A 25,926-nucleotide genomic window follows, 5' to 3' on the forward strand; every position below is an offset into this window, starting at 1 on the left:
TGCGTTCAGGAGTCCCTGAAACTGGCTGGAAAACATCACCCAGAGCACTCTGAAGCGCTCACTAACTAATTAGTGGCGCGGACTCAAGGTCCTGTATGACTGTCGTTTGCATTCGTTTAGTTTCGGGGGACTTTGCACTGCGCAGGGCCATCTTTCGAAAGGAGCAGCTGGTGTTGTTGTAACTCTTTTACAGAGGGCTTGGCCCCGAAACTCGGAGCAGTTATCAACAGACGGAGGCTGCTGCAGAAGCGCTGCCTTTCAGCGAGGTGTCTGCTAACCACAACACAGCCCAGCCTCTGGTTTGCCTGCCAGCTGCTGGAGATGTCACATCCCCTTCCCTGAGGTGCTTTATATCGCTCAGATGGGTCGGGGTTTTATCTTGTGCCCCATCAGCAGGTGGGGAAGAAGCACTCCCCATAGCAGGGAAGTGCTGAGATGTGCAGTGCTGTCAGTGCACTGGTCCTTATCGATGCATCAGGGCCTTTATTTTTTTTTACTGAGCCCAGTTTAAAAACATAATGTGGGATGTCACTGCCTCCAATTTCAGCTGACTAAAGCATCTCCCAGGTGGGTTTTGATCTTGAATTTGCTCCTGATCATCTCTTTGCATCGAGCACACGTGGAGGGGCCGTTGCAATGCTGATTCATACACAGAAGGGGGCGGATTCAGGATTGCTCTGGAACCGCTCTCAGCTCTCTTTGTCTAAAGAGTTGCTTTAGGATAATCTGTAGGAGAGACACAGTAATCTTTGTACTAACTGTCCAAGAATGTTCTCCAGAACATGAATAACCACGGGCTGAGCTGAGTGAGCTTTAATAACGGGTTTCCTGTGGTCACGTCTAGCAGACTTTCTCTCCTCTGAAGCCCGGCTGCGCTTTCTAGCGAGGTGCTGTCGGATTCCCTTGCACTCAGAGGTTTATTTTGCGTGGGGGTGGTTTGTTTGTTTGCTGTAATAACTGGGAACGGCTACGGTGCGTCTATTAAAACCTCATTCCTGCTCTGCTTCAGGCTTGAAGACAGACTCCAGGTGTATTTGTGCTTGTCCCGTGGAAAGAGATTAGAGACTCGTGGCTGAGCTCTCCTCCCCTTCTCATCCTGCTAGCTCATGCGGCTGCCTTGGCCGCCGAGCAGCGGCCTTTCCCTGCCAGCATCCATAAAATTATCCCTGGAGGCAGCAGTTCCTTGTCTGCTGCAGGATCTGCGTTTTCCCTGATTTCTTAATCCCTCGCTGTATTGTTTTGTCTGAGTTTTGAGCTCTCTTCCTCTCCTTGCAGGGCTGTCATTACTCTGCTCCTTATCTGCTACTGCCTCTGCAACTTCCAGGGCCACGTACGGAATCAGAGGCAGTCGTTTTCATCAAGAGCACCGAGGTCTAACCCCATCTCTGCCGCCGTACACATGCAAACCGAGCTAAATTGGCCACAGGAAGGAGAAAAGAAAGGATCTCCACCTGGAAATCACCTTCCAGGACTGGAACCGAGTCCTTTCAGAGCTGATGCTCCCCTCCTGCTTTCCCCGTGGCAGGAGGGAGGGGAGGCTCAGGGTACAAAGCATCGTGAGATGCACTCCTCAGCACCTGCAGGGAGGGCTGAGAAGCATTGTTGTGGTTTTATGGTGGGAGTTGTGGGGTTCCAGGCTTAGGTCACGCATGGGCACCAGCCTTTCGGCCCTATATCAGCTGTGCCCCACTGCTGAAGTGCCCAAAATGCTGCGTGAGAAGCAAAGCTGCAGCCTCCAAATTCCCTGTTGGGGGAAAAAAAGGTTGTTAAAGGTTAAAATAGTTTGAAGAGGGGTGGTCTCCCCGAAAGGAGATGAGTGCCATGCCCAAGCGCAGAGGGTGCGCTAGGTGAAGTGCTTAAAATGAAGTTAATAAAACACTGAGAGCCTTGTTTGTGAAAATAAATTCTCCCGGGGTGGTTCCTGGCCTGTGTCAACCCGGCACGGGTCGATTTGTTACTGGCTGGCTGAGCTGCCTGGGCTATCAGCGCTAAATGTGTTTACTTATCCTTACATTTAGGAAGAAAAGCATGAAAGGGACTGGCCCTTGGAAAAGTAAAAGCATTAAACAAGCTCTTTTGTACTAGCCAAGTACACCTTCAAGCCCTTGTAATGTTTAAATATTTCAAATGTGAAGTCACTCAGGGCTGCCTTACCACCCACTGCCTGAGCTCTGTTTCTCTTACAGCCTTACCCTTAAATTGTGTAGACATTACATTAGGCAGCTCCACCCTGCAGCCGTTTCCTGCCCGGCTCCTCGCTCCTTGCTCTTTTCCCATTATTTTCTCTCTTGTCTCCTTTTCTGTTTTTCCTACAGCTCCGATTTTTTTTTAATTTATTTATTTTTTTTGGAGTCTAGGAACTAGGCTCGCAGTTCCTAGACTGCTGCCCGCCCCAATCTCTCCCTCCCTTGGGGCTTTTCTCCTGCGTGGGATCAGCGCTAATCGCCTCCAGAGCGATGCAGGGCATCTTTTTATAGCCCTGCCAAAGATGAGGAGGAGGAGATGAAATTTCTTAAGAACATAAGAGCTGCTTCAGCCCCAGCGTCCCTCTGACCTAATGCACTGCTTCTGGGCACTGAGGGAAGAGCAGGGACAGGGCTGTGATGCTCCTTTTTCCTGAACCACCCCTGATCTCCACCAGTTTTGGGGTTGTCTGCTTAGCAGCCCCCTGTAAATCCCTTCTAAGGCTTTAGAAACTTTATTTCCAGTTCCACCTTGTGTCTCTGGTAGCTCTTGGCAAGGATTGTCGTGGGCCAGTTGCTTACACCAGCTCCTTTCCTCCAAAATGGGCAAAAAAGGGGGCTCACATCGTTCTCTGCCCACCGCAGCTGTGTTGTAGCACTTCTGCAGGACAGAAAGTGCTGGCTTCGATTAGCTCGAGCCAAATCCTGTGGTTTATTCAGTTTGCTTTTCTTGTGAATCATAACTAATGACAAACACAGCCAGCGCTGAGGCGTCCCCGCGCGGGCGCTGTAGCAAAGGGTAGGAAGGAGGCTTCCTTCAAACACACGTGGCACTGCTGCTGCTCCTATGGGTCCCCTGCTCTCGTGAGAGCCTTGAGCTGTGCTGCTACAGGCAAGCAACCCTTTTCCAGCTGGCTTTTAGTGACGTTTTTGTGTACAGCTTAAGCAGGTGATTGAGCACAAGCCCACCTGAATCACCAGTGGGCCCTACAACGGGGCAGGGCTCCCACCAAGGGGCTGCAAAGACACGGCTTGCAGGAAAACGAAAAACATACAGCAGAAACGTTTGTTTGTATAGCTGCTTAGGGTTATTTTTTAAAAAAAAAAGAAAAAAAGAGGAAAGTTTGTGCCTGTCAGCATTAAAATGTATGTTTTCCCGACCATTTTCCCAGGATGACTTGTAATATTTATTGGATGGAGCTTGGTTCCCACAAGAACTCGAAATAGCCGTCTGGATTTGGAGCTCCTGGGCTGGCACAGCTTGCTCCCAGGGCTTCTGGGCACCCGCAAGTCCCGACTGCTGTCCCCAGGGAGCGTTCAAAATAGGTACCAGAGGGGAAGGGGCTCCGGGGGCGATACGAAATGGAAAGAGTCAGATTTTAAGTGCAGTCTGTTTGAACTGAACTCGGAACCTTTTGCTCCCTGCCTGGAAACTTTCAAAAAGCTGAAAGTTCACTTGGAGCTCTCGGGAGCCTGGGTTTGTGGGATTAAATGTGGAAAGGTCTGGGGTTTGTTAACACGTGCGGAGACGGTGGCCTTGACTTTGGTACATAAAAACACGGCGAAAGTGTCGTTATCATCAGGTCTAGTCTCTGTGACACCATGCTGTGCTGTCGGCAGGGTTATTGGCTTAGTGTTTACATTTCCTTCATTTCCCTTTCCTCCTTGAACGTGCTCCAAACGTTTGTTTGGGTTGGGTTTTGTGCTCGTCGTGTCTCACCTGGTGGCATTGCCTTTACGTCTCTCTACTGAGAAGTCCACGTCGATTTTTCGTGATGATGGGTCCACTGGAAAACAGCTCCGTTCTGAACCTAGAACCAAAACTGCTGAAGGGGACGTGAATTATTTAGATTAAAGCCCACAGCACCACTAAGCAAGCCCAAAAAGCGTTTAGGACTATTTTTTAAACAACAGCCCTTGCATTTGAGCTCTGATGAGACTCTTGACCAACCAGTACCTCCTAAAACCTTGCACGGGAGCTTCATTTCCCCTAACCCCGGGCACCTAAAAGCCAACTGCTTGAATCTGAGCCTCCCCCAGGGTTCCCCTGGAGTCACGCAGAAGGAGAGGCGCCTCCAGGCAGCTTAAAATGCCTGGCAGGGGGTGTCAGCCCCCCGCAGGAGTGACAAGGGAGCCTGGGCAGCCACCTCCCTTTAGGAGCTGACAGATGAGACCTGGCTGCACACGCAGCAGGCAGAGGGGAGCCGAAGCTCGGCATGCGGCCGTGGGGCGCTTGTGTTTGTCTTGCTGCTTTTTAATTGCGAGGATTATCTTGCAGCCCAGCGTCAGAGCTGATTGACAAGAGCCCGGTGCGTGAAACCCAGCGGCTTCACGAGCTGGGGCTGCGATGGCTGCGCCACGAGGAGCTGCGCCCTTCTGCTGGATCCAGGCCTGCAGCAGCCAGGGCGCTTGCATGGCTGCTGACAGGCAACATATTTCGGCGGCAGCTGCACTGCTTCTCCCTCAAGTCCTCCCCCCAGCCCTGCTTAAGCATTTACATCATAGCCCTGGAAAGGAGAGCGCAAATAGCTCCGTGATGCGGGCAGACGGGCTTTCCGCGGCGTGTGCTTCATCATTTTGTTCCGTCGGGAGCTCTCCTTCGGCCGTCGTGAAGAGGAATGCAAGTTTTCTCTTTCTAGTGACAGATCCTTGCTCTAATCCCCTCTGACGTGCTTGCAAGCAAGAATACCTGCGTGCAGAGCTCCTTGTGGCATGCGGGGACAGAGCTACACTTGGAGGAGAAGCTGCTCTTGCCCATGCTCTGAGGCCGGGAAGGTGTTGGTGCTGAGGGATTTAGGGTTGACCTTAGGCTGCAGGTGGCCTGTGCAGGCGTGGAGCGGAGTCTGATTGCCCCAGCTCGAAAAACAGACCAAAGGTTCTCCTCGGCAGAGTGTTGCAACAGCGCTCTGACACATAATCATCACAAAAGGCTATTGTAAGGTGTTTCAGTGCCCTGCTGCAATGCGTCATTCCACCAGAAGCCTTTGAAAACACCCCCACGTGCCAAGCGTGAGGGTCGAAGTGATTTCAGCAGCTGGAAAATGGTCGGGGAGGGACTGTGGGGGGAAAAGGAGACCCAGCCACAAGCCGCCCTTTTGATTCTCCCACTGAAAATTCGAGCTGCCAGCCGTAGGGACAGCGCTGGGAGCTTGGCTTGGACGGGGAGCAGACACACGGCCGGGGTGGGAAGTCTGGAGGCAGGCTGGAAGGAAGATGCCTGGCTCATTAGGGAAGTGTGTGGCGCAAAGATAACGCCTCGAGCCTCAGATGAAACCGGGCTCTGCCATGTTGAGCCCAGAGCGTGCAGCCCGGTGGAGGTCAGACGTGTGATTATTTCGGGATAGCAGCGCCCGGGGAAGCTCCTTGGCGCTTATCTGCTGGCGTTCAGCGCCGCCGTTGATGGCTTCTCCAGACAAAGAGCTGCAAGAAGCCGCTGCGAGGAGCTGGACGCTTCCAGAATGGAAAAGCAGGCTGCCCCTAAAAAGCTTCCTAAAAGCGCTTACGAATGAAATGTGCTTTGGATAGCTCCAAGCGTGTCTGGAGGCGCTTCCTTTCAGGGCTGTTTTAATGTAAAAGAACGAAATAATGATAATAATTGCTATTCCAGAGCGTCTGAGCAAGTACAAGGAGTTCTCAGCTGGGCAGCAGCAGGGCTCTGTCCCATCCAAAACAGCTTGAAGGGGCTGCGATCACACCGCTGCGTGTCTGAGAGCTGCTGGAGTTACTTCTTGCACCGCTGTTGCAAAATGCAATGCTGCCAGCGATTTATTGCAGCTTGCTGAAACCTCATTTCCAGAGAGCGAGTCATCATCGTGCTGCTTTTGCTCTCCGGGTAATCGGGGCTGTGCCTCTCCCCTTCCCTTAGTGCCCTGCTGGCAGTGGGAGCACTAACGAGGGAGGAGCAGGCTGCAAACTCCACGAGGAGCTCATCAGCACCGTTTTCCTCGATGCCATCGAGGCAGGGAGCTCTTCTGCCTCGCTTTATGCCCGTCACTAGGTTTTTCTCCAAGTAAGGCTTTCACCCTGGAGCTCTTCAAGATAAGGAGCCGTGACAAGCAGTGCTGGAAGCGCCCTCACTCAGCGTTTGTTTGCACAGCGCTTGGGAGGCCTCTCGTGCTGGCCAAGGCCTCTGGATATTGTTGAAGTGGAAATATTAACTCTACAAAGTTGGAAAGCCTTACTTTTTTTTTTTTTTTTTTTCCCTACAGAAAAGCTTTACATTAACATTCAAAGGGCTCTTTGTGGGGCTTTCTGTTCTTGTCCTTCAAAACGGGGTTCAGCAGCGGGGCTGGCGTGTTTGCAAAGAGGTTTTTCATCTGGCGCTGCAGCCTTCAGCCATCTTCGCGCTTAGCTGGCACGAGTGGTTTATATTTAAGAACAGCTTGCACTGAAAACACAGAAAAAAAAATTAAAAAAAAAAGGGGGAGGGTTGGAAGTCAGAGGGGAAGGAAACACACGGCTGCTGCCCAGTCTGAAGAATGTATTTTGGAACTGCAGAAAGTGAAGAGAGCTGCCAGATCAAAGCGTTTCTGCAGTTTCCTGGAGAAGTCATCAGAAATAAGTCCAGAAAGAGCTCGGGCTGTCGAGTGATGCTGACTGGGCTGCGCGGATTTCCAGTAACGAGGCAGAGAAACGAGGCAGAGAAATGTCTCGAGTAGCATGAATGGGAAGTCGCCCTAACCTGCTGAGGGAAGCTCTGCTGTGCTTCGTCCTCCGGGCTGACAAATGGGCAGCTCTTCCAGCGTGCCCTTTGTGGACGTCTTTGGTCTTTTTTTAGTCTACCCCACAACCTCATTTATTCCTCAAAACCTTAAGCAAAAGGCAAAACAAGAAAAAGCTGTCGCTGCATAAGGCAAACACTAAAAAGACGTCGAAGAAGCCACACAGTGTAAACTGTTTGACAGAAGCGTTTGCTCTTTGATGAAGTGATTTAATTTAAGACAAGGTGGTTTTTTTTTCCCTGCTCTTTACCTCTCCCTTCCGAACCTGAAGCAGGACAAAGCTCTGAAGGGAACCAAAACAGCCCCAAAACGAAATCCTGCGGACAAATTCTGCTGCCCTTGCTGCATCCGCGCGGGGCTGTGCCAGCGAGAGGCTCCTGGTGTTTGTTCAAGGAAGGAGGCAAACAATGACTGTTTCCTGAGCCTGGCTTCAGCCGTGAAACAAAGGAGCCCGCCCGCTCGCCTTTATCAAAATGTTATCTACTAAATCACCCAAACTTCCTCTAGGAAGATTATTGGGGCCTCATCTCCTTCCCTGCTATGTCGCCAGGCAGGTTTGGGGCTCAGGAGTTTCCAGCAAGAAGCTGGTTTCCTAAATCCGTTTGCAGGCCAGCTTGAGAATATGACAAATTACACACGCTCAGTTTTTTTTTGCAGTGTAGAAATATTCCATAACCTCGTTATGGACCACCAGCATGGCAGCCTTGATTCGAGCAGCCTGTGGAAAGATTTACTCTTGGCACGGCGGCGGTATCATCGCTTGCTGGTAAGCAGCCTGGAACATTCATTTCTCCGAGCAAACAGAGGGTACCAAAACAGAATTGTTTGTTCTTTCTGTACAGTCTCAATGCTCTTCGCCCCTCCCCTGCTTTTGGCCCGGAGAGGTTTGCTTTGCCAACGTGTTGCCGCAATGTTTTACATCTCGAAAATTATTTTCGGCTGTTCGCGCAATCTTCTTCACAGCCCCGAAGTTTTTCACTCCTGAAAGGCTGCAATTAACTCCTTCTGCTTGCTCGAGGCCTGGCGAGATAAGGGCCCAGCCTTTTTCCTTGTCTCTCTGCTCTTCCTGTCATAAAGAAGAAAATGATGCTGGGGACGATCTACCGAGAAGAATTTTTTTTTTAAGAAAGCCAGGAAATGACAGAGCCTGACTTCAGGCTTCGCTTGGGTGACACAGCAGGGATTTCTGTGGACATCCCTGCAACGGGGCTGTTGCAACAGCTGCGCTGTAAACACAGCAATTAACTCCATCAATTAACTTCATCCAAGCGCTGGCACCGGTGCAGTGTTTTATTCTGCTGTCTTCAGGAGCTAAACCATGACATCCCGGCCGCTCTGCGCTCCTGCCAATTCATCACGCAGTGGCTGGAGAAGGGATGCCAGGATGGGACTTTGATCCTAAATGTCTCTTCCCTGCTTCGTAGAAGATCTGCCACCCTCGACGTCTGTCCATGTGCCGCTGCGGGCAGCTCCTGGCAGATCACAGCTCCCTGCTTGGCCAAAGACCTGCCAAGGAAGGAGGTTCAGCAGGGGCTCCTTGCACCACAACAGGGTCCTATTAACAAAAGACAGTTGGGAAGTGGCTGTGATATCAATAAATGAGGGAATTCCTGCTCCCAAACCACCAGAGGTGTTGGGAAGAAGCAGTTTCTGGTTTCTACTTTGCCCCCTTCTCTTGATTGAGTCCTCGTAGTGGACGTTGGAGATGTTAATACCCGGCTGGTGGTCCCTGCAGGCCGCCTTTTGGAGGTGCTGTCAGGAGGATTCCCAAGAGACCCCGAGGAAATCCCGCTCCAAGGACACCGAGGAGACCGGGGTGCATCCTACACAATCAGCCCGGTGATCCCGACCCCAGTGGGGGAAATGAAATGCTGCAGGGAGAGGCAGCCCTGTGAGGCACGCTGCCTTCTCACGTGCAGGCCAAAAGAAAACACTGCTTTGGATGAAAATCCTATTTAATGTTTCTCTAATGGAAATGAGATGTGTTGGATGGTAACTGGAAATCTGGAATAAAATCAGGCTCCTGCTTCCCAGCGAGAAAGCTCGCGCCTTCGACGGAGCTCAGTGGCTCTGCCTGGCTGCGCAGGGCCCAGCTTGCAGATTCTCTCCCTGCTTTTCTAGCTGCAGCTGAGGAAGGTTTAATCAAACTCATAAATTTTGGTCTGGGCAGCTCAGCAGGTTGGGATTAAGCAGTGAGGATTTTTCTTTCTCGTGAGAGAAAAGCTCACTTTTAAACTCTAGCTTAAATTTCAAAGAAATGCACTGCTCCTTCCCAGATTTTTTTGATTTTTTTTCTCTCCCCGAGCGGTATGTACTCTTATAAAGCCCAAAGAATGTTCCCTTCTAGAGGATTCTTCTCCATCCAGCGTCCCAGTATGCGGCTCTTGGAAATGCCACCTTCCTTTCTGGAGCGCTCCCACAGACAAAGCGATGGCGTTAAAAGGTTTTGGCTGGTCCCAAGGTACCGAAAACGGCGCGGTCTGAGGAATATTTTCCTCTGAGTTTGTGTAAATCGCAATTCCTGCGTATGGCCTTTTGAAAAAGCTGATTTTTTATATATCTCAGGTATTTTATTCATCTATATATTTAGGTATTTATGGCGTATTTAGTATTCTAACCACTCCGAATGTTCCAGCTTCCTGATTTCCCACTGTGGCTGCTGCTCACGTAGCACTTTCACCTCTCCCAGTGCCACTGCCTCACACAACCCCTTGGCACGGGCAAAATTCTCCCTCAGGGGGTCCCGAGGGGCCATCAGCCTCCCCCAAAGCCGCGGGGATGTGTTTGTTGCTCCTGTTCTACACCACCTCAGGCAGCCCAACAGCTCTCGCTCCCTGTGCAGATCCAAGTATGGCATTGTCTGCTCCAACCCATTAGGACCAGCAGCCCCATTCCTTCACCCCAAACAGGGAGGGAAGAGAGGAGGCTCTCCTTACACGTCAAACTTTCATCATTGTGGTTCCAGGTGCCTGAGAGCAGTTCGGGGTCATCTCTAGAAACAAAATCTGCTGCCTTCCCTGGGGCAGGAGCACAAAACCAGCTTGGGCATCCAGCACTAGGTTAGATGGTTTCTCAGACAGTACAACACGGCGTCATTTGTATTAAAAGGAGTATCCTAAGCAAAGGGCCAGCATGGAAACTCACTTTTGAGGGAAAAATGCTAAAAATCCCACCCGTGTAATGCCCATAACGTCCAACTGCCGCGTAAAACATTTGCCTCGTCACCAAAAGCCTCCTGTATTCTTTCCCATCTTTCTTGGAGTGAGCTGCACCTCCCAAAACATTTATCTTGGTGCTCTGCATTGGCTGGTGGAAGCGCAGAAGTATTTTCTGGGTGGTTGACTTAATGTTTTCCAAATACCAATCCGGAACACCGCACCCCGCACAAACCTTTTACAGACAAAATGCTTTTTTCTCTCCTGATACGGGAAAGCTGCTGACGTGAAGCGTTCCTAATACTCCGTGAGGTGAATTTTCAGCAATGCTGGTGTGTAAGTCCTCTGCAAGTCGGAAGGATTTGCATTCCTATATCATTTCCAGGTTCTTGGAAAGCCTGGGGGATCTCAGGACAAAGCAGAAAGGTGCAGCTGGAGGGGAGGTGCCTTTTCCGTCTGATTTTTTGACAGCAGAGGGGAAATCTTCTCCCCATTTGGTGATGCAGCTGGCCGCCGTTGAAAAAAAAAAAAAAAACCCTGTGGCCCATTTGGGACCACAAATTCTCCGTGCAGAAACCCAATGACAGACAAAAATGTTTCTCCCCACGAGGGCCAGAATAAGCTTTAAAAAATTGTTGCTGGAAACATACCTTAAGTCCACCAGACAGTGAAAGCTGGAACGTAACTTGTTTGCTTAACTCCGTGCGAGCACAATAAATGACTCGCACAAGGCAATTCGTTTACCATTGTTCAAAGAGCAAGGATTAGACAAACGGGCTATTGTATGCATTACTTGCTGGTGGTTTGGCTTTCTTGGAGCGAGAATGACTTAATGAAAGCCCACAACTCAATTCCTGCTCGTAATTTTATGGGAAACTACAAGGCTGCATTGTCCAAGGTGCAGTTTGTTGCTTCCTTTCATTTCAGCTTCATTAACCTTGGAGAATGAGGTCACGATACGATTATCTTTTTATTATTATTATTATTTTTTATCCTTCCTCTTGGTCAGATTTAAAATAATTGGCAGATTTGTGGTCGGAGAGAGAGATTCTTCCCGACCAGCCTGTAGGGCCCGGCGGGAGGGTTCTGCCTGCCTGTTGCCCAGTGCTGCTTACTGTAATAAATGGGATTTTTTGGTCCACCACCTGCAGTTGTCCCAGGGAATACTGGCAACCCTTTGGTCTCTCCTTCCCAAATGCTGCTACATCTTTGTCTTCATGACTTCTGGGCTAGGAGCTGAAGGCCTACGACACCATCGAAGCTGTGCAGAACAGACGGAGGTTATCAATACAGCACCCCACACATCATTTACCTTACTCCTTTTTTCTCCCCGCAGGTATCCTCTGAGACGAGGCAGCTCGTTCACCTTTCTGACTCCAGGACCCCACTGGGACTTCACCCTGGTGAGTAAACCCCTGGTGGTGCTTGTCTTCTTAATGCTCCTTCGTGAAGTCTGCCTTCTGAGGATTTGGAGGCGATTACTCAGCTGAAGGAGGTGCTGGGTGCATAAACGTTGGCCTGTCTTAAAGCTCATTTTCATGAGCGGCCTAAGCTGACCCGACCCCGCTGTCCTTGGAAGCGGCGATCCCATCGTCAGCCAGCAAAACTGATCTGGCTGAAAAAGTCCCTTCACCGAAAGGAAAACAAAGAGTTTGGGATGAGCTGAGCTGGCTGACTGCACGAGCTGTGTGGGTGCCAGCCCCGGCACGAGGAAGGCCGTGAGAACGTCTGGGGGTGGGGAAGAGGACAGGAGTAGCTTTTAGGAAGGAAATCCCATCAAAAATCAGCTGGGGCTTCTTGCAAGAGCGTGCGTTGGGCCTTGAAGGGCAGCCACGTGCAGATTGAGGCTGCACAAACACCAATCAGTGCGGGAGTGGATGAAACAAAACCAAAAGCTCCTGTAGATGTTTTTTTGCCTAATTTTAGAAACTTTCATCTGGTGACTACAGCTACACTGAACTTACACGTTCGAATATTACAAAGCCCTAGAAATGACATGATTTAACACTTGAAAACGTTGTGCTCTGTCATCAAAGCCATCTGTGTTTTGGCAGCAGCCTGCAGGCAAGCAAGAAGTGTGCCTTTCCTGGTGTTATTTCTCCCGCGTGCATTGCACAAGAGGCTTTTTTCCCCGTGACAACCAACTCCACCAACTCCTCGTGTGCCAGGCACAAACAGCAGCTCTTCGTGCTGTCGTTTGTGCAGCTTTTCAGCCCAAAGCCTGCAAAATGTACCTGGCCTGAGTCTCAGGGATGGTCAGTAACGGGGCAAATACCTTTTTGGGTTGGTTAAAGGGAAGGATCCGTGCCTGTCCTGCCCAGTCCTAAGAAAAGATGAGCACAATTTGGGTTCAAACATCCTCCGGATGGCTTCAGACTGGGAGCAAGGTTACTCCTGGTCACTTTCCTCTCTTCCTTTCCATTAAAGAGGATGTGTTTATGAGAAACAGGCACTTGACCAGTGTTGATTTAGCAGTCCCAATGCTGTTTTGGTGTTTTATGACTTCAGGTGAGCAATAAGCAGCAAAAAAAAAAACAAAAAAAAAAAGACTGACTCCTAACCAAAAAAAATTTCCTGCTTTCATGCAAAAGCCCTTAATATGCGTAAGGAAAACGAGCTGACGGGAACTGCTTGCAAACTGCAAACCAAGCTCCTGGAGCTTTAATCAGAGCCCTTGCAATGTAATTAACGTTCACATTCGTGGCGTTGTTTAGGTCTCCTAAAGCAAGGCACAAAATATTTAGATTCTCCCTCCCGATGAGCAGTTTTGCTGCTTCTCCTTTACAGTACCTCGCTGAGAGCTTAAAACCAGGTCTCACGGTTTGTACATTTTAATAACTTTTCCTAGAAGTAACTTTTTCCACATGGCTGGGCTTTCGTGAGGAGGTGAACGTGGCGCTTTGCTGGCTGTGACCGCCTCAGAAATGCGAGCGAGCGGTACCATAGCTCTTTCTTTCCTATCGTGTGGCTTCAAAAACCCAGGTCCGAGCAGCCCGACGAGGCAGTTTTCCTGGAATCTGTTTCTGTTCTGGCACCGTGCAGGAATGATACAGCTGGCTCCGGACTCAAAACGTCTACGTTTTTTGTGTGAAACTATCTTGGGCAAAGGAAATGGGGGCCAGCCAATGCAATACTTCTTGCATAAGTCTAGCCGGTTTAAAAACAAAACTTTGGCCTCCCTTTCGTGTCTGGGCTTCGGTCTGGAGCTTTATGGTAAAGCTGTTAATGTACTTTCCTGCATAAGGAACGAATCATATTCCGACCAGAAAGGCGTGGTGTCTTTGTCTTTATTGCAAGTTCCCTTCTGCTAAATAGATGCTAATATCCTCGCCTTACATATGGGAAAAATAATCCGCAGACCAAAAAGGTGTGGTTGTAGCAGGCTTTTATTGTCGGCTTTGGTAAATAACCAACTCTGAATGTTTTACTAAGCCTGAAAAACAAATGTCTGCGTTTGCATATGTTCTCGAGCCTGCCAAAGGTCTGTTCAAAAAGCATGGAGTGTGCTGGGCCATTAATACAGTGACAATGCTGCAAATTTGGTCAGCCATAATGGCTAACGTGAGGTTTTTTTCCTCGGTAGTTAGCAAAGGGACTCGGTGACATGCCAGGGGCACTGTCCTGTCTTCTCAGCTCCAAACCAGAAACACTGCTTGAAGTCATCAGGGGACTTTGAAATCAAATCCAGCTCTTTTAGCTCGTTTGATCGCTAAGGAAAAAAAATCACAAAAACCCAAAATATAAGAAACTAGCGAGGGAGCTTCTGTATCTCATCATTACCTGTGTGTGTATTTAATTTAATTTAATAGTTAAATGGTGGAGTCAGCACGATGTGGACAGGTGAGAAGACTCCTCGGAGCCTAGAAACACTCAGTATGAAAGGACGAGCAAACAAGAGAACAGGTTTCTGAAGCCCTCCAGGGAGGCTGGACATCCCCTCGACAGCATCAGATTTTCAAAGGAACTGTGTAAAGTTGGCTGGCCAGCACTTAAAATAATTTGAATGCTTGTATTCAAACATTTTAAATACACTTACAATGATGACAAAGCCCTATTAAAGCTGAAACTTTCAAGTTATAGGAATAGATTAATAAATTCTAAGAAAACAGGAATTGCTTCTGACAGAAAGTCAAGCTGCTGGGCTAGCAGAGCACCAAAAAAAATGATTTTTTTTCAGTTTTCAGAACAGACTTTTGTTAGTTCCCTCTGCAGCTGCAGAGAGGTGGGTCTTCTCATTTCAGTTCAATGTCTAGTCTGTTAAACAAGTGAACAGCGTGTAGGCCAATATAAAACCACAGAATAGTTTGTTTTCTTTTTCCTCTGTTCGTAATGAAGTGGAAGAAGACGGACTCTGCCCATTCCCTAGTTTTGAACAACAAGGGTCAGGCACAGGCTGAAAACCGAGTGCTTGTTTCATGGGTGACCAATTTATGCTCGTGACCCATGTTTTTTTCCAGGCTGGTACTGGCTAACAGGATGAGTCCGCACTTGGTTTTCCATTATCTGGGTGATGCAAAAATAACGAAGCCCAGATAGCACAGAAATAGCTGGAGGTATCAGGAAGCTCTGTGCAAATCATTGTTCCACTGACTTTTGCTCTTCTTCGGAACGGAAAATAGCTGAGGGCTGCCCTGCCAAAAGCCTCATCTTTCCTCCACAAACCCACGTCCTCTTTGAGCCTGTTGCCTTCCGAGCAGGGCAGCCTCAGCCACAGCTGCCTGCTGTGGCCACATCCACAGCAGGTGATTCAATAAATGCCCAAAGTGCCCTCACATAGCTGCATAAAGCTGTATAACCTGGTGAAAAATATGCTTTCTGCTGGCACTGCCTCCAGGGGAAATCTGTGGACCCTTCACTCACAAATGCCAGCCAGGCTGGGGATCAAACATGGTGAGAATTAAATGTGGGATCTGCTGGTGTTCCCTTAGAGGCATGAAGTCCTATCGATCACCATGTCTGACCCCCTCGGTACCTAACTCCTTCCAAAAACCCAGCTTCAGTGCTGGATTGCTGACCTGAGAAACCCTAATGGGCTAAATGAACCCGGGATCATTTCACAGTGGTTGACTGCCACATTCTGCCTTCTTACTGAGGTTTCCTCCTTAAGACTTTACTCGTGGTCACAATTGCGGGAGTGCAGAGCAACAAACGCAGTATATAGGTACATGTATGATCACCCAACGAACCTCACCAAACAGCATAAATATCCTTTGTGTTTATGGTCAACCGTCAGATTTTTTGTGCTATTTGCTGGAATAAAGTTCAAAAAATGTCTCTAGACCACGTTATAAAAACCAGAGCTTCCTTTCGGGTTGCAAATCAAGTAACCAAAAGCTTGGTTTCATTTCCTACAGAAAAGGAAGCGCCGAGAGAAGGACGATGACGTGGTCAGTCTCTGCAGCCTGGATTTCAAGGTAACGAAAACATTTTGCTCAACGGGATTGTGCAAGCGTCCCCCCCGGTGAGCTGCGGTGGCTTACCCAGGGGAACGGCGTACTTTGGGGTGTTTGCATTTCCCCATCAGCAGCACAGCGCCGGGCACAGCTGTGTTTGCTCTTGGATACACCTCCGGGGTGGGCTGAGTCTTGTTAGGGATATCCATCCCGCTGCTGGCGAGCCCCTGTTTTAATCATTTGAATCCTAAACGTGCCAGAGTTGTGGTGTTGTGTGAAATGAATGTGCATAACCTGCACCGAGCAAAAAAAGGAGGTGTTTTCAGGCCGTGGGGAGCAAAACCATGCAAAGTCCCCTTCAAATGCACTTCATTGTCTTGCAAACAAGCTGGACAGGCTGGGTGGTAAATCATTCTTAAGGCTGTGGATTAAAGGGACTTAAAAAATTGAGGGTGGGGACTTGCAGAGCTGTATCTTGGGACGAGATACCAGCTAGGTTTTCTGAACGGGAATCTGCTTCCCGCCCTCCAGCTGCCCCGAAGATCTCACCGTCAGACACTTCTCTGGAGAGGGGAAGGAGATAAATTGTTTGGGGTTTTATTCCCCTGGGAAGTAGCTATTGAGTTGAGAGTTAACAAGTGGGTTTTACAGTTTATTAGGCCGGGTTTAAAAATCATTTGCTAGTGGGGAATTTCCTGTTTGACCTCAGGAGCAGTGCATCCTCTGTTTGTTGCCACTCGCTCTGCGTTGAAGCCTTGCTTAGCCTGGCTACTGCTGGACTCTTGCCATCGCTGCTTGTCCCGGCCAGCAGGCTAACTCCGGGCTTTGACCTCTCTAATCTAGATCTCCTGCTCCAGATAAGGCCATCCCTGCCATTTCCTAGCAGGGGTGGGAGAAGAGCAGAAAGGATCCTCTGCCGAGGGCTGTGTGACACAGCAGTGCCGATGCCTCTGACTGCGTTGTGGGGCTTGTTTGGTTTCTGAGGTCTTTCTGGTTTTCTGATGCAGATGGGGGCGTTGTGGCTAGGAAAGCTGCCCTCAGGGAAGAGGATTTTCTTTCCTTTTTCTCTTTTTTAATCGGGCTAAGTTGGGTGTTGAACAGAATTGCATGGACTAGGGTTTTCCCACGAAGCCATCGCTTCTAAGGCAAAACTGAAATATCAACAGCAAGGTGCTCACCCGCTTTTGAAGAGTTTTAACTGGAATCTTCCAAGGAAAAAGGGAAATCCCTAGGCAATACAGTCAAAGTTCAGACTGCAGCTTTTGTTTAAGCTGACTTTTTACCTTGTTCTTTTGAAAGGGTCAGGCTCTCTGGGATATTTGAGAGCGAGGCACGCCCACCAAACATATTCTAGTAGCCTTGTTGAAAGACATCAACAGCACTGACTGGGTTGTAATTTGTAGGCTTTTTGATAACAACCCTCAAGGTTATTAAAAAAAATAAAAACAATGCAATCAGCTATTTATAGTCACATTTTCAAAACATTTCACCAGCACTTCAGAGTCTCATCACGCACTTAGGCTGCAGAGATTATATTTTGCTCCGTCTAGATTGGATGAGGGTGAATCAGCAGGCTAAAATTGAGCCCCATTAGACGTGGACGTATCTGTTTCATTAACAAAATAAGGTCTCGGGGGAATCTGAAGATAATTTAAGAATGTTATGTATAGGTTAGGTCATACGTTGTTTATCCCCGTCTTACCGAGGGGAACTGGCTTTCAGAGTTTGTCAGTATGAAGTGTCAAACTCCACCACGTAGCTCTTATTTCAGCTCCTCTATCTCCCCCAGCAAATAGAGCCCAGCTGCCGAGCTGCTGTTTTGTCACCACGCGTGTAGTAGCAGGGGAGTTTTGCCAGCGTGCCGCCTTCACACTCCTCTCAGACATGCTTGTGCTGAGCAAACCATGATGTTTAAACCTCACATAGTCCAGCTCATCGTTACACATGCCAGGAAGATGATATGCAAAGTGGCAGGGGAGATCGGGCAGCGCAGATGGCCCGCAGTGCCCAGGCTGTGCTGGTTTGTTTGGGTTTGTTAACCTCCTCCTTGCCCACCACTCAGAAATGAACCACGTCTCTTAGGCCTGTTAAGCTTCTTCCGTGATATACAGCCTGAAAACCCCTCCAAATATTGTCAAATTACGAGTGGAAAGTTATAACCTGAGACCACGGTTACAGCATCCACTTCCTTCAGCACTGAGCTGCCCCTTCTCATGTGCCAAAACATTCCCCATCTCTTTTTGGGGAAAAAAGGAGGTATTTTCTCCCCAGATCACTTCTGGAGCCACACTACAACGTGGGCTACTGATAATTGTCTGGGTAAGAAAGAAAAGAAAGTGAATTGCGGTGCAGGGGCAGAAACAAGAACTTGAAGACAGGAATTTGTTAGGCAGATCTTGATGCTTCGAGACCGAGAGTTACTTTTGCATTTCAGGTAGGTTTATGAGCTGCTTTCTGTTAATTGATCACGTCCAGGCTGATTGCACGTTACCCGCAGTTACGTAAGGCGTTCAATGATTCACGGGAGGAAGCAGTCCTGTGTTTTTTGAAGGCGTGTGTCTCTTGGTGTTTGCTAGCAACTGGATAAATACTTTTCAGAACATGACAGGGAAGACACGGATGCGATAGTGGATTTTACCAGAGGCGAAACGAAGCCAAGCTGAGTAATGTGTGAGAATCACGTCTTGTCTGGATGATGTTTTCTGCTGGTTATGGGTTGTCTGTGTAAGGCTTTAGGAAGAGGGATTCCGCAGAGGAAGTGAAGTCTTAGTGAAGACCCTTTTATGAACCTCCGTGCTGTGTCCTCTCCAAGCCTTACTCACCTTCGGGGCCCAGCTCTGTGAATATTACTCAGCCTGGCTGCGAGAGGAGTCCAGCCCCAACAAGCCCCGGAGTTGTGCTCGTGTTGGCAGCAGAGAGAGGCTGTGACGCTAAAGCTGACAGCGACAATCTTTCCAAGGAAAGCAGATAAAACCCGAATATTTTTACGGTAGGGAATGACTTGGAAGCAAAAAGGAAGGGGGAGAGAGAATCCCCGTGTGTCTGCATTCTTGCTGGTCCAGATCACTCAGAACCATCAGCAAATGTCTTTCCGTGGTCAGAGTCCACAGAAGCAGCTTGGCTCGAGGCAGGGATAACACGGCATAAAAAACATGACTAAATAATGCAAGAAACTGCAGCCCTAAGCTCTGCTTTTAGAACAGATCTCCACAAACTTGAAAGGAACAACCCAAACAGTCCCGCCCTCCTCCCTTCCCCCTCCCAAAGACAGAACTGTTCCAGAGGACTTTTATGGCAGTTTTATTGGCGGCTCCTGATTCATGCGAGAACGTGCCCGTGCAGAAGGCACAAATTTGTATTTGGAAAGGAGCTTGGATCAAAAGGAGCATCGGCTGCACCGTGCAACCCCAAAAACAGCAGTTGGCACGTGAGAAGGTTGGGGGGTGAAGTCAACTGGAGCCTCTCTCTTGTTAGGGCAGATGTTGTGTGTAATAAAACCACGGTACTATTCGGCTGGTTCCTGGGTTTGGGTGTTGTGTTCATATTTGTAAGATGGAAATCACTTTCCTGGCCTGAGCGCCCAAATTTTCAGTTCAAGGATGGTTGAGGTGCCTCTCCAGAGCTCTGCAAAACGTTGGAGGCTCTAATTCAGCAAAAAAACACATCTACACGGAGGGTTTTTACACTGTTGTTGTTTTTTCCACTGGTAACTGCATGATGGAGTTGAATGGCAGCTAATTATAGTGAGCTCCCACCATCCAAAATAAATGCTGGATGCCAGACCGGCTCGTAAACTTTGCAGATGCCCCAATAGTCTCTCGATGGGTCATCGCCTACTTTTGCTCATTTTCCAGAAGACCGCTCCGAATTTGGCTCCGAATATAAATATCTGGAAGTGGAATGTTAAACACAGCTCAGGGATGGTAAACAACGTTGTGTACAGCGGCGGGGGGCTACGTGAAAATGGATGGGAGATGGGGAAATCACCCATATTCCAGTCCTCGAGCACGTTATGCTGTATATAACATTTTTGGAATAGCTGTAAAGTGAGTTTTCAGCCGGATTTCAGTTCCTAGTAAGCAGGATTTCAGAACGTAGACGCGCGACGATGAAAACGAAGAGGCTATGGCTGGAATGGATGCTTTTCGTTTGGGCCCAGACTTCGAGCCGCCAAAGGGATTAAAATGTCGCAGGTTCTTTCTTTGAAGAAATTGAATCCAGATGTCAGTCACGTCGGAGGCATCCGGGACCTGTGAAAACTGGGAAAAGCGCCCACTGAGGAATAACCCCCTTGCCTCCAGGCTGCTGTGGTGCACCAGCTCGGGGGCTTTTCCTTCGCAGCCGGTGGCAGGAGCGAGATCTTTTGTCTCTGTCTCCCCTCTGCAGCAGCAAACATCCTTCTTGCAGGGTTAGCTCTAAACTAAAGTGACCCCAAGTGCCCTGGCCAACGGCTGGGGCTGTGTAACCTAAAATGTGAGGACATGGAGGGTGCTGGAAGGACTCTAGGCTGAAAATCACATTCCAGGCCTGCGAGGGTTTTATATTAACCGTGTCTGCCCATTGTTCTCGCACGTGATTTGCTTGAGTATTGCCAAAAGAGCCAGGACAGCAGGTTGTGAGTGCACGCCACGCTTGGCAACCCCTGGCACTAGCCAGATGCCACGTGTTGTTTAAGCAAGTGGAATATTTTTAACTGCGAAAACTTACCGCAGTCTGGAATCGCAGACCGGAATTCGGATTCATGTTTTCTTAGGAATTCCTCGTTTGTTAATCTCAAATGTATTTGCTTTATGATGCTTTGGGGCTGAACTAACAAAATGGCCTGTCAGTACCACCAAGAAAACTTCTGTTTAGCAGCAGTCCTACCCGGAATAACACGCAGGAGCGAAAAATGACGCAGGTATGAGGCTGCCCGGGATGTTGGGTGAGCAGCTCGGCGTAACAGCCCGCCCTTCTCCATGGAAATGAAAACCCAAACCAAAAGCGAGCATCGAACAATGAACGCTGGGTGACTCCTGTCACTCGAACTCCTCCTGGCTCCCTCCCGTGATAGGAGGATTGGAGTCACCGAGGTATTTCGCTCCTAGAAGTGAAAATCCACGTCTGAGTGCAGGGGAGGAATGCTATTAATACCAGGGCAGGAGAGCAGGCAGAACTGGTCTGTTACCATCCAGGCAGGGTGCAGGGACCGGCCGGGCGGCATTCTCGGGGCTTTGGAGACCTGGTGTGGGTCAGACCCTGCCCAGCAGAGGGATTGGGGAAGGCACAAAGGCAGCCAGAGCCAGGGCAGAGGGTTAAAGGGGCACTGGGAACCCAGAGGGAGATGCTGGTGGGTCGAGGAACATGGCCTGGGGTAGGGGGAAGCTGGGATTGTGGCGTGGAGCGTGTAGGGTACAACTCCAGAAGTCAGGCTCGGTAGCTTCTGCTCACGAGGAACGAGTTTCCTTGCTTTTTCCATCCTTTTTGGCTCTCATCAGAGGATCCCCAAGTCCTACAGCCTCCTAAAGGATGGTTTGCCCCCCTCCCGCCCTCACCATCTTCAGCCTTCCCCAGATTTATTCCCTTCGTGTGCTCGGCGCTGCGTGCGGGCCATCAGCTACCCACACTTGCACATCTCCACCTTGCAGGTGGATTTTTACCTCAAAACAGCACCTGATCGTAGGTGCACATAGGACAACACCTTCTGGTCCTAACGAGACTCGTCCAAGAGCTGCTTTGTGTGTGGGGCTCTTCACACCTTCCCTCCCCTGTCCCGATTGTTCAAGGCCTATTTTGAGTTGGCTCTGCACATCCCCAGCTCAGCACAGGGTGAAGAATTGTTCTCAGGGCCCTTTAGAGCACATTTATCAAATCTTTGTCCTCAGATTAGGGGAGAAACGGGCATTTAGACACCCACAACCCCTCGATCAAACTTAGGGATGGGTTTTCCAGAGCCACGAGCCCCTGGGTTAGTTGTTGGCTTAAAATTGACTCAACTCGCAGGAAAGAAGGTGACTTGGCTGACCAGCACCTGAAGGACCTCAACTTTCTCAGAACCCTGTGTTTGGCGACCCTAAATATTGTGAACCCCCAAATGAGGTTCAAGGAGCCTGGATTTCCAAGCTTTCCACCCAAAAGACACAAATGGGGCCAAAAGCAAACCAAAACAGGCTGGGGGAGAGGCTGACATGACTCGGTGCGTTTCCACCAGCACAGGAGCCCTTTTTTTACCTCAGAGATTTGTGTCGGTGCCAGAAATAATAGGGCTGAACAAACAAACAAAACCCTACAAGGCCCGGGCCTGCTGGGGCAGGCACCCCTGTGAGGAGAGGTGTGTGGGGGGGAGTGGCTCTACCCCTGCCAGCAGGGCTTGGGGAGCCGAAAACAGACTTAAAAGCGCAGGTTTGGGCAAGAATTGGGGTTTTGGAACAGGGAAGGTTGAGGTTGGTTAAAAAAAAAAAAAACACAAGTTTGTGGCGGCCACCGCCTCGCACCCCTGTGGCGACAGCGAGGGAGAGACCGTGAGGAGAAATGCGTCCCACCGCCAGCCCTGGGGGGCGGCTGAGCCTCAGCACCACGCATACCAACAGAGAAAAAGCAGGGAAACGGCCCCAAAACCTAAACACGCCTTTTAATTTGCTTATTTTTAACCCAAACGGTGAAAAAAAAATTGGAAAAAGTGGGTTTTCCAAACCACTTTCTGTCACAAAACGTGAGGAACGCACCCCTCGCCCCTCACACCTTCCCCCCCTTAAAGCAAAGCCTCCCGGGCTCCCGTTTTGGGGCGTTTTTTAAGGATTTTAGGAGAAAAAAAAGGCAGGGAAAGGGGGGGGGGGGGAGGGAGGGGATCCTGACCGGGGAGTGGGCGGGGCTATGGGAGGGGGCGGTGCTTTGGGGGCGTGGCCTCGGCTTGGCCCCGCCCCCTGCGGTGAGGTCGGGGCGCGGCGCGGCGGCGGGCGCAGAGCGGCGGGGGGCGGCGGGGGGCGCGGGGCGATGGTGGCCCCCGGCGAGCTCGGGGGGCTGCTGCCCGTCAAGAGGACGATCCGAGTCATCGACGCCCAAAATCAAGCCTTCAGGGAGCAGGAGGTGAGCCGGAGATGAAGAACGAGGGGAAAAAAAAAAAGGGTCGGGGAGCGGGTTTTTGGGGGTCTCGGGGGGGTTTTGAGGGTAAAAGAGGTAAAAGAGGTGGGTTTGGGGGCGGCGAAGAGCTAGGTGGTGTCCGGACCCGCCTTGAGGTGTAGGCTGTGAGTTAAAATTAAAAAAAAAATCAATTTTTTGTTAAAGGTTCTTGCAGGAGGGTCGTTCTGAGGGTGGGGGGTGAAGCGGGGCTGCTACGGGGGGCTCTCTCCGGGCGCCGTCTCCTCCCGCTGCCAGGATTTTGCCTTATTAGGACCTGGAGCCAAAGCCCAAGTGTTGGTGGCTTTTCTTTTTCTATAGAGAGAGTTGTTTTTGAACCCTGGTGTTACCCAGAGAGGGTAATTGCGTTCAGGGGAGGCTGTGGCACGTCTCCTGCAGCGACTGGAGGCAAAGTTCAGCAGCCAGGCAGGGATCAGTGGCACTGGGCAGGGCGTTATTGCCCTGCACGGGGACAAGGGGAAGGGAGCTCCGGGCGGCTCTGTGGCCAGCACGCTGCACACACAGCTCCCACATTAAAGCCCTGGCTTTAAAAGAACCCCGTTTGGGCAATCTTCTCCTGCAAAAGGGGAAACGGGTGCTGGGAGAGAAGTGAAATAAGGCAGGTCTTATAAATATGAATAAATCACCTCTGATTGTTAAAATGTATGGGTTTGGTACAGTATAACCAGTGTGGTGTGAAGCTGTGGATCAGGGCTTGAGCAATGCCCTCTGAGCCATATTCCTGCTGGTACCGGGTACTCATTTGATGTCAGGAGCCCCCAAATTTTGGGGCTGAACACTCGCATTTTGGTGAGCAGTTCCCCGGATTTGGGAAAGGCAGAGGGTGAGGGATTCGCATCGGGCACAGGTAAAGGTGGCCGGGACAGAGGTGAGCTTTGCTCAGCTTTCACGTGGATCTTAAAGATAGTCAGGTGGCGATGATTGCAGGCAAGGAATATTCGAGTTGGTGACTTAAAACCTGCTGCATACCAGGTTTAATTAATACGACCTCGGCTGCGTGCGGTTCGTCGATTTGTCACCGAGTTTGTATGCGCTGGGGACGGGGCTGGCACGGGGAGCATTGTCCTCTGCTAAATGAGCCCTGTAAAACCCACTAATTATTACCCAGCGCGGGGGAAAGGTTGCGTGTGTGCGTGCTGCTGGGGGAACGACTTAAGTTTTGTGTGGACGTTCACAACGTATTTATATTCATTTCTAATCAAGAGTCCCTTTGAGGGGGGAAAAAAATGCGAATAAGAGAGCTGTGAACTCCCCAGGGTTTAATTACGTGGGGGCTGTAGTGCTCACCGCTGCTAACTTGTGACGGAAACGTCGCAGACTCGCTTCTAATCCGGGCTGCTGTAAGGAATACGGCGTGGAGACAGTCTGCTCATTGTTTGCAAGTACAGAACTAAAAAAAAAAAAAAAGCCCTGAGCCAAAGTTATCCCTAGCATGAACCACGCCGAGGCTCAGCTTACACCGCGGCTGAGCTCGAGCACAGGCGGAGGCTCGCAGCACGTCACCCCCGGCTGAAACGCAGATCACAGGGAAGGTGAGGCTTCTGAGAGGGGGGCTGCCTGCCTCGGATCGAGTGATAGAGTTGGAAGGAGAAGAAGAAACAGATGCAGCTTGCTGGCAACGAAACCATTCCCGTCCCAGACAGGACGGAAAGTGGGATTTCTTTTCAAGAGAGGGGAAACGGCCTTTTGCTGAGCACTTTTATAGCGCACAGAAGTCTTTCTGTTGGCCAAACACCCCGAGGGAGCACAGGGCACGGACAGAAAACACTCGGGTCTTGCCCATCTGCGAAATTCCTCCCTCTGTAGAGCAGAGGATTGCTCACAAGAGCAGAGCTTTTTGCTCCCAGCCCGTCTCGGTGCCTCCCAGCTGCTCTTCCAAAAGGTCCCGCTGGGACAGGGAGCCTCTTTGTGCCTCCGGACCCGAGCAGAGGCAGGAATGCCCTCCGCCAGGCCTCGTGCATGTGTCACAGATGTGCGGGGAAGGCATCCACACGTGTCCCTTCACACAGACACTGTGTCACTCATTTCACACCGTGTCACTCTATCTCCTTTCTGGCCCTGCTGCCAGAAGGCTACAAAATACCATAGGAGCATCCTAAAGCACCGAGCTTCTTTCTGCTCATTTTCAGTGCCACGTTTTTTCCTTTCCCTGCTATTTATACCCCCGGCCTTGCCCGAGCTGTGTGTGGCTCACGCCTGTATGTTTTCTGCTCGCATTCCTGTAGTTTCTTACGCTTCTCTTGGCTCACCTCCCCTTTCTCCCAGTACACGGGTACGTGCTTTCAGAGAACTGAATTACCTCTCCTTTCTCTGCAGCCAGAAACGTCTGTAAGTAATTAAAGTTTCCTCGTTTCCTGAGCACGGCCTGCTGGATAAACCTTTCCCAACCAACGTTTCCTGAGAGCTCGAGGCTGGCAGAGGGGCCAAGTGCCTGCAGCAGCCCTGCTGCTGTGCCTAAACCCTCTGAGGGTCGGGCCCATGCTCAAGGGTGCCCTCTTGGAGCTTTCCCCTTTCCTGCAGCGCCTCTGTAATTCTGAGACTACCCAAATGTTTTGAGCACAGCCTCAAACACCCTCTGAGTGGTGCCAAGAGGTCTTCGTGCTCTGCTTCGGCTTCCTCAGTCCTAACTGGGACCCAGCTCTCGCTGCGGGTTCCTTTTCCCCTTTTCTGCTTTCAGCTCCTGGTGCTGTGCAGGAGCAGAGGCTTTGGGCTCCCAGTCCTGCAACCTCAGGCTGGAGATGGAGATGCTAAAAAGTTTGGCCTAAGCAAGCCTTCACCTTCTAGTCTTTGATACAGGAGAGGAGAAACTTAGCTGTAATTAACCAAAAACACCTAATGAAGTTTGGGGAAAGTTTCTAGGAAGATGGGAGTCAAAAAAAAAAAGAAATAAAATAAAAATAAAAGCTTCTATCAATTTATCCTAATGAAGAAACTTCCTTGTGCGGATGAGTCACACCAACATCTGCCAGGTGCTTAGGAGCACCAGGGCACCTTCCCTGGGCACGATACCTTGATCCTACAGCCTGATATCTTGATCCAAAATTCGTGGGGTTGTCAGCGTGATGTTAAAACCCGCTCAGAGCTCAAGCACCCGTAGGTTTCCTGGGGACACTTCCTCATTTTTGGCAGCCTTCGGGTCGGGGCAGCGTTGAAAATGCTCTGGGCTCCCGGTGTGGATTAGCGGCATAGAAAAGCAGAAGCTCTGCCTTTCAGATCTAAACACGGAGATGAAAAAGGATGATGAGTCGCTGGGGAAGGGCAGAGCAGGAGGGGGAGGAAGCTTTGTAAAAAAACCTTTTGGTTTTAAACTTCATCTGCTTCGAGTGTGCGTAGCCCTCGCAGGAATGTTCAGCATGCG

The 25,926-nt window shown here is 50.1% G+C and overlaps 1 protein-coding gene across 3 annotated transcripts in view; it reads left to right on the top strand.

Moving 5' to 3' along the window:
• Nucleotides 1-25,926, top strand: part of NET1 (neuroepithelial cell transforming 1) — a 45,047-nt gene that overhangs the window by 11,637 nt on the left and 7,484 nt on the right. Inside the window, exons 1-3 of one of the 3 annotated variants that reach the window (XM_068670136.1) lie at nucleotides 9,265-9,365; nucleotides 11,396-11,462; nucleotides 15,414-15,473. In XM_068670136.1, the coding sequence (XP_068526237.1) occupies nucleotides 9,280-9,365; nucleotides 11,396-11,462; nucleotides 15,414-15,473 (213 nt within the window). In that variant the 5' untranslated portion in view covers nucleotides 9,265-9,279. Of the gene's footprint in view, nucleotides 1-9,264; nucleotides 9,366-11,395; nucleotides 11,463-15,413; nucleotides 15,474-22,359; nucleotides 22,518-25,926 lie in introns of those variants that run through there. The other 2 variants (XM_068670137.1, XM_068670138.1) reach the window with 2 other exon arrangements.

This window comes from Anas acuta, chromosome 1 (assembly GCF_963932015.1).
Source record: "Anas acuta chromosome 1, bAnaAcu1.1, whole genome shotgun sequence".
Classification (NCBI taxonomy): domain Eukaryota; kingdom Metazoa; phylum Chordata; class Aves; order Anseriformes; family Anatidae; genus Anas; species Anas acuta.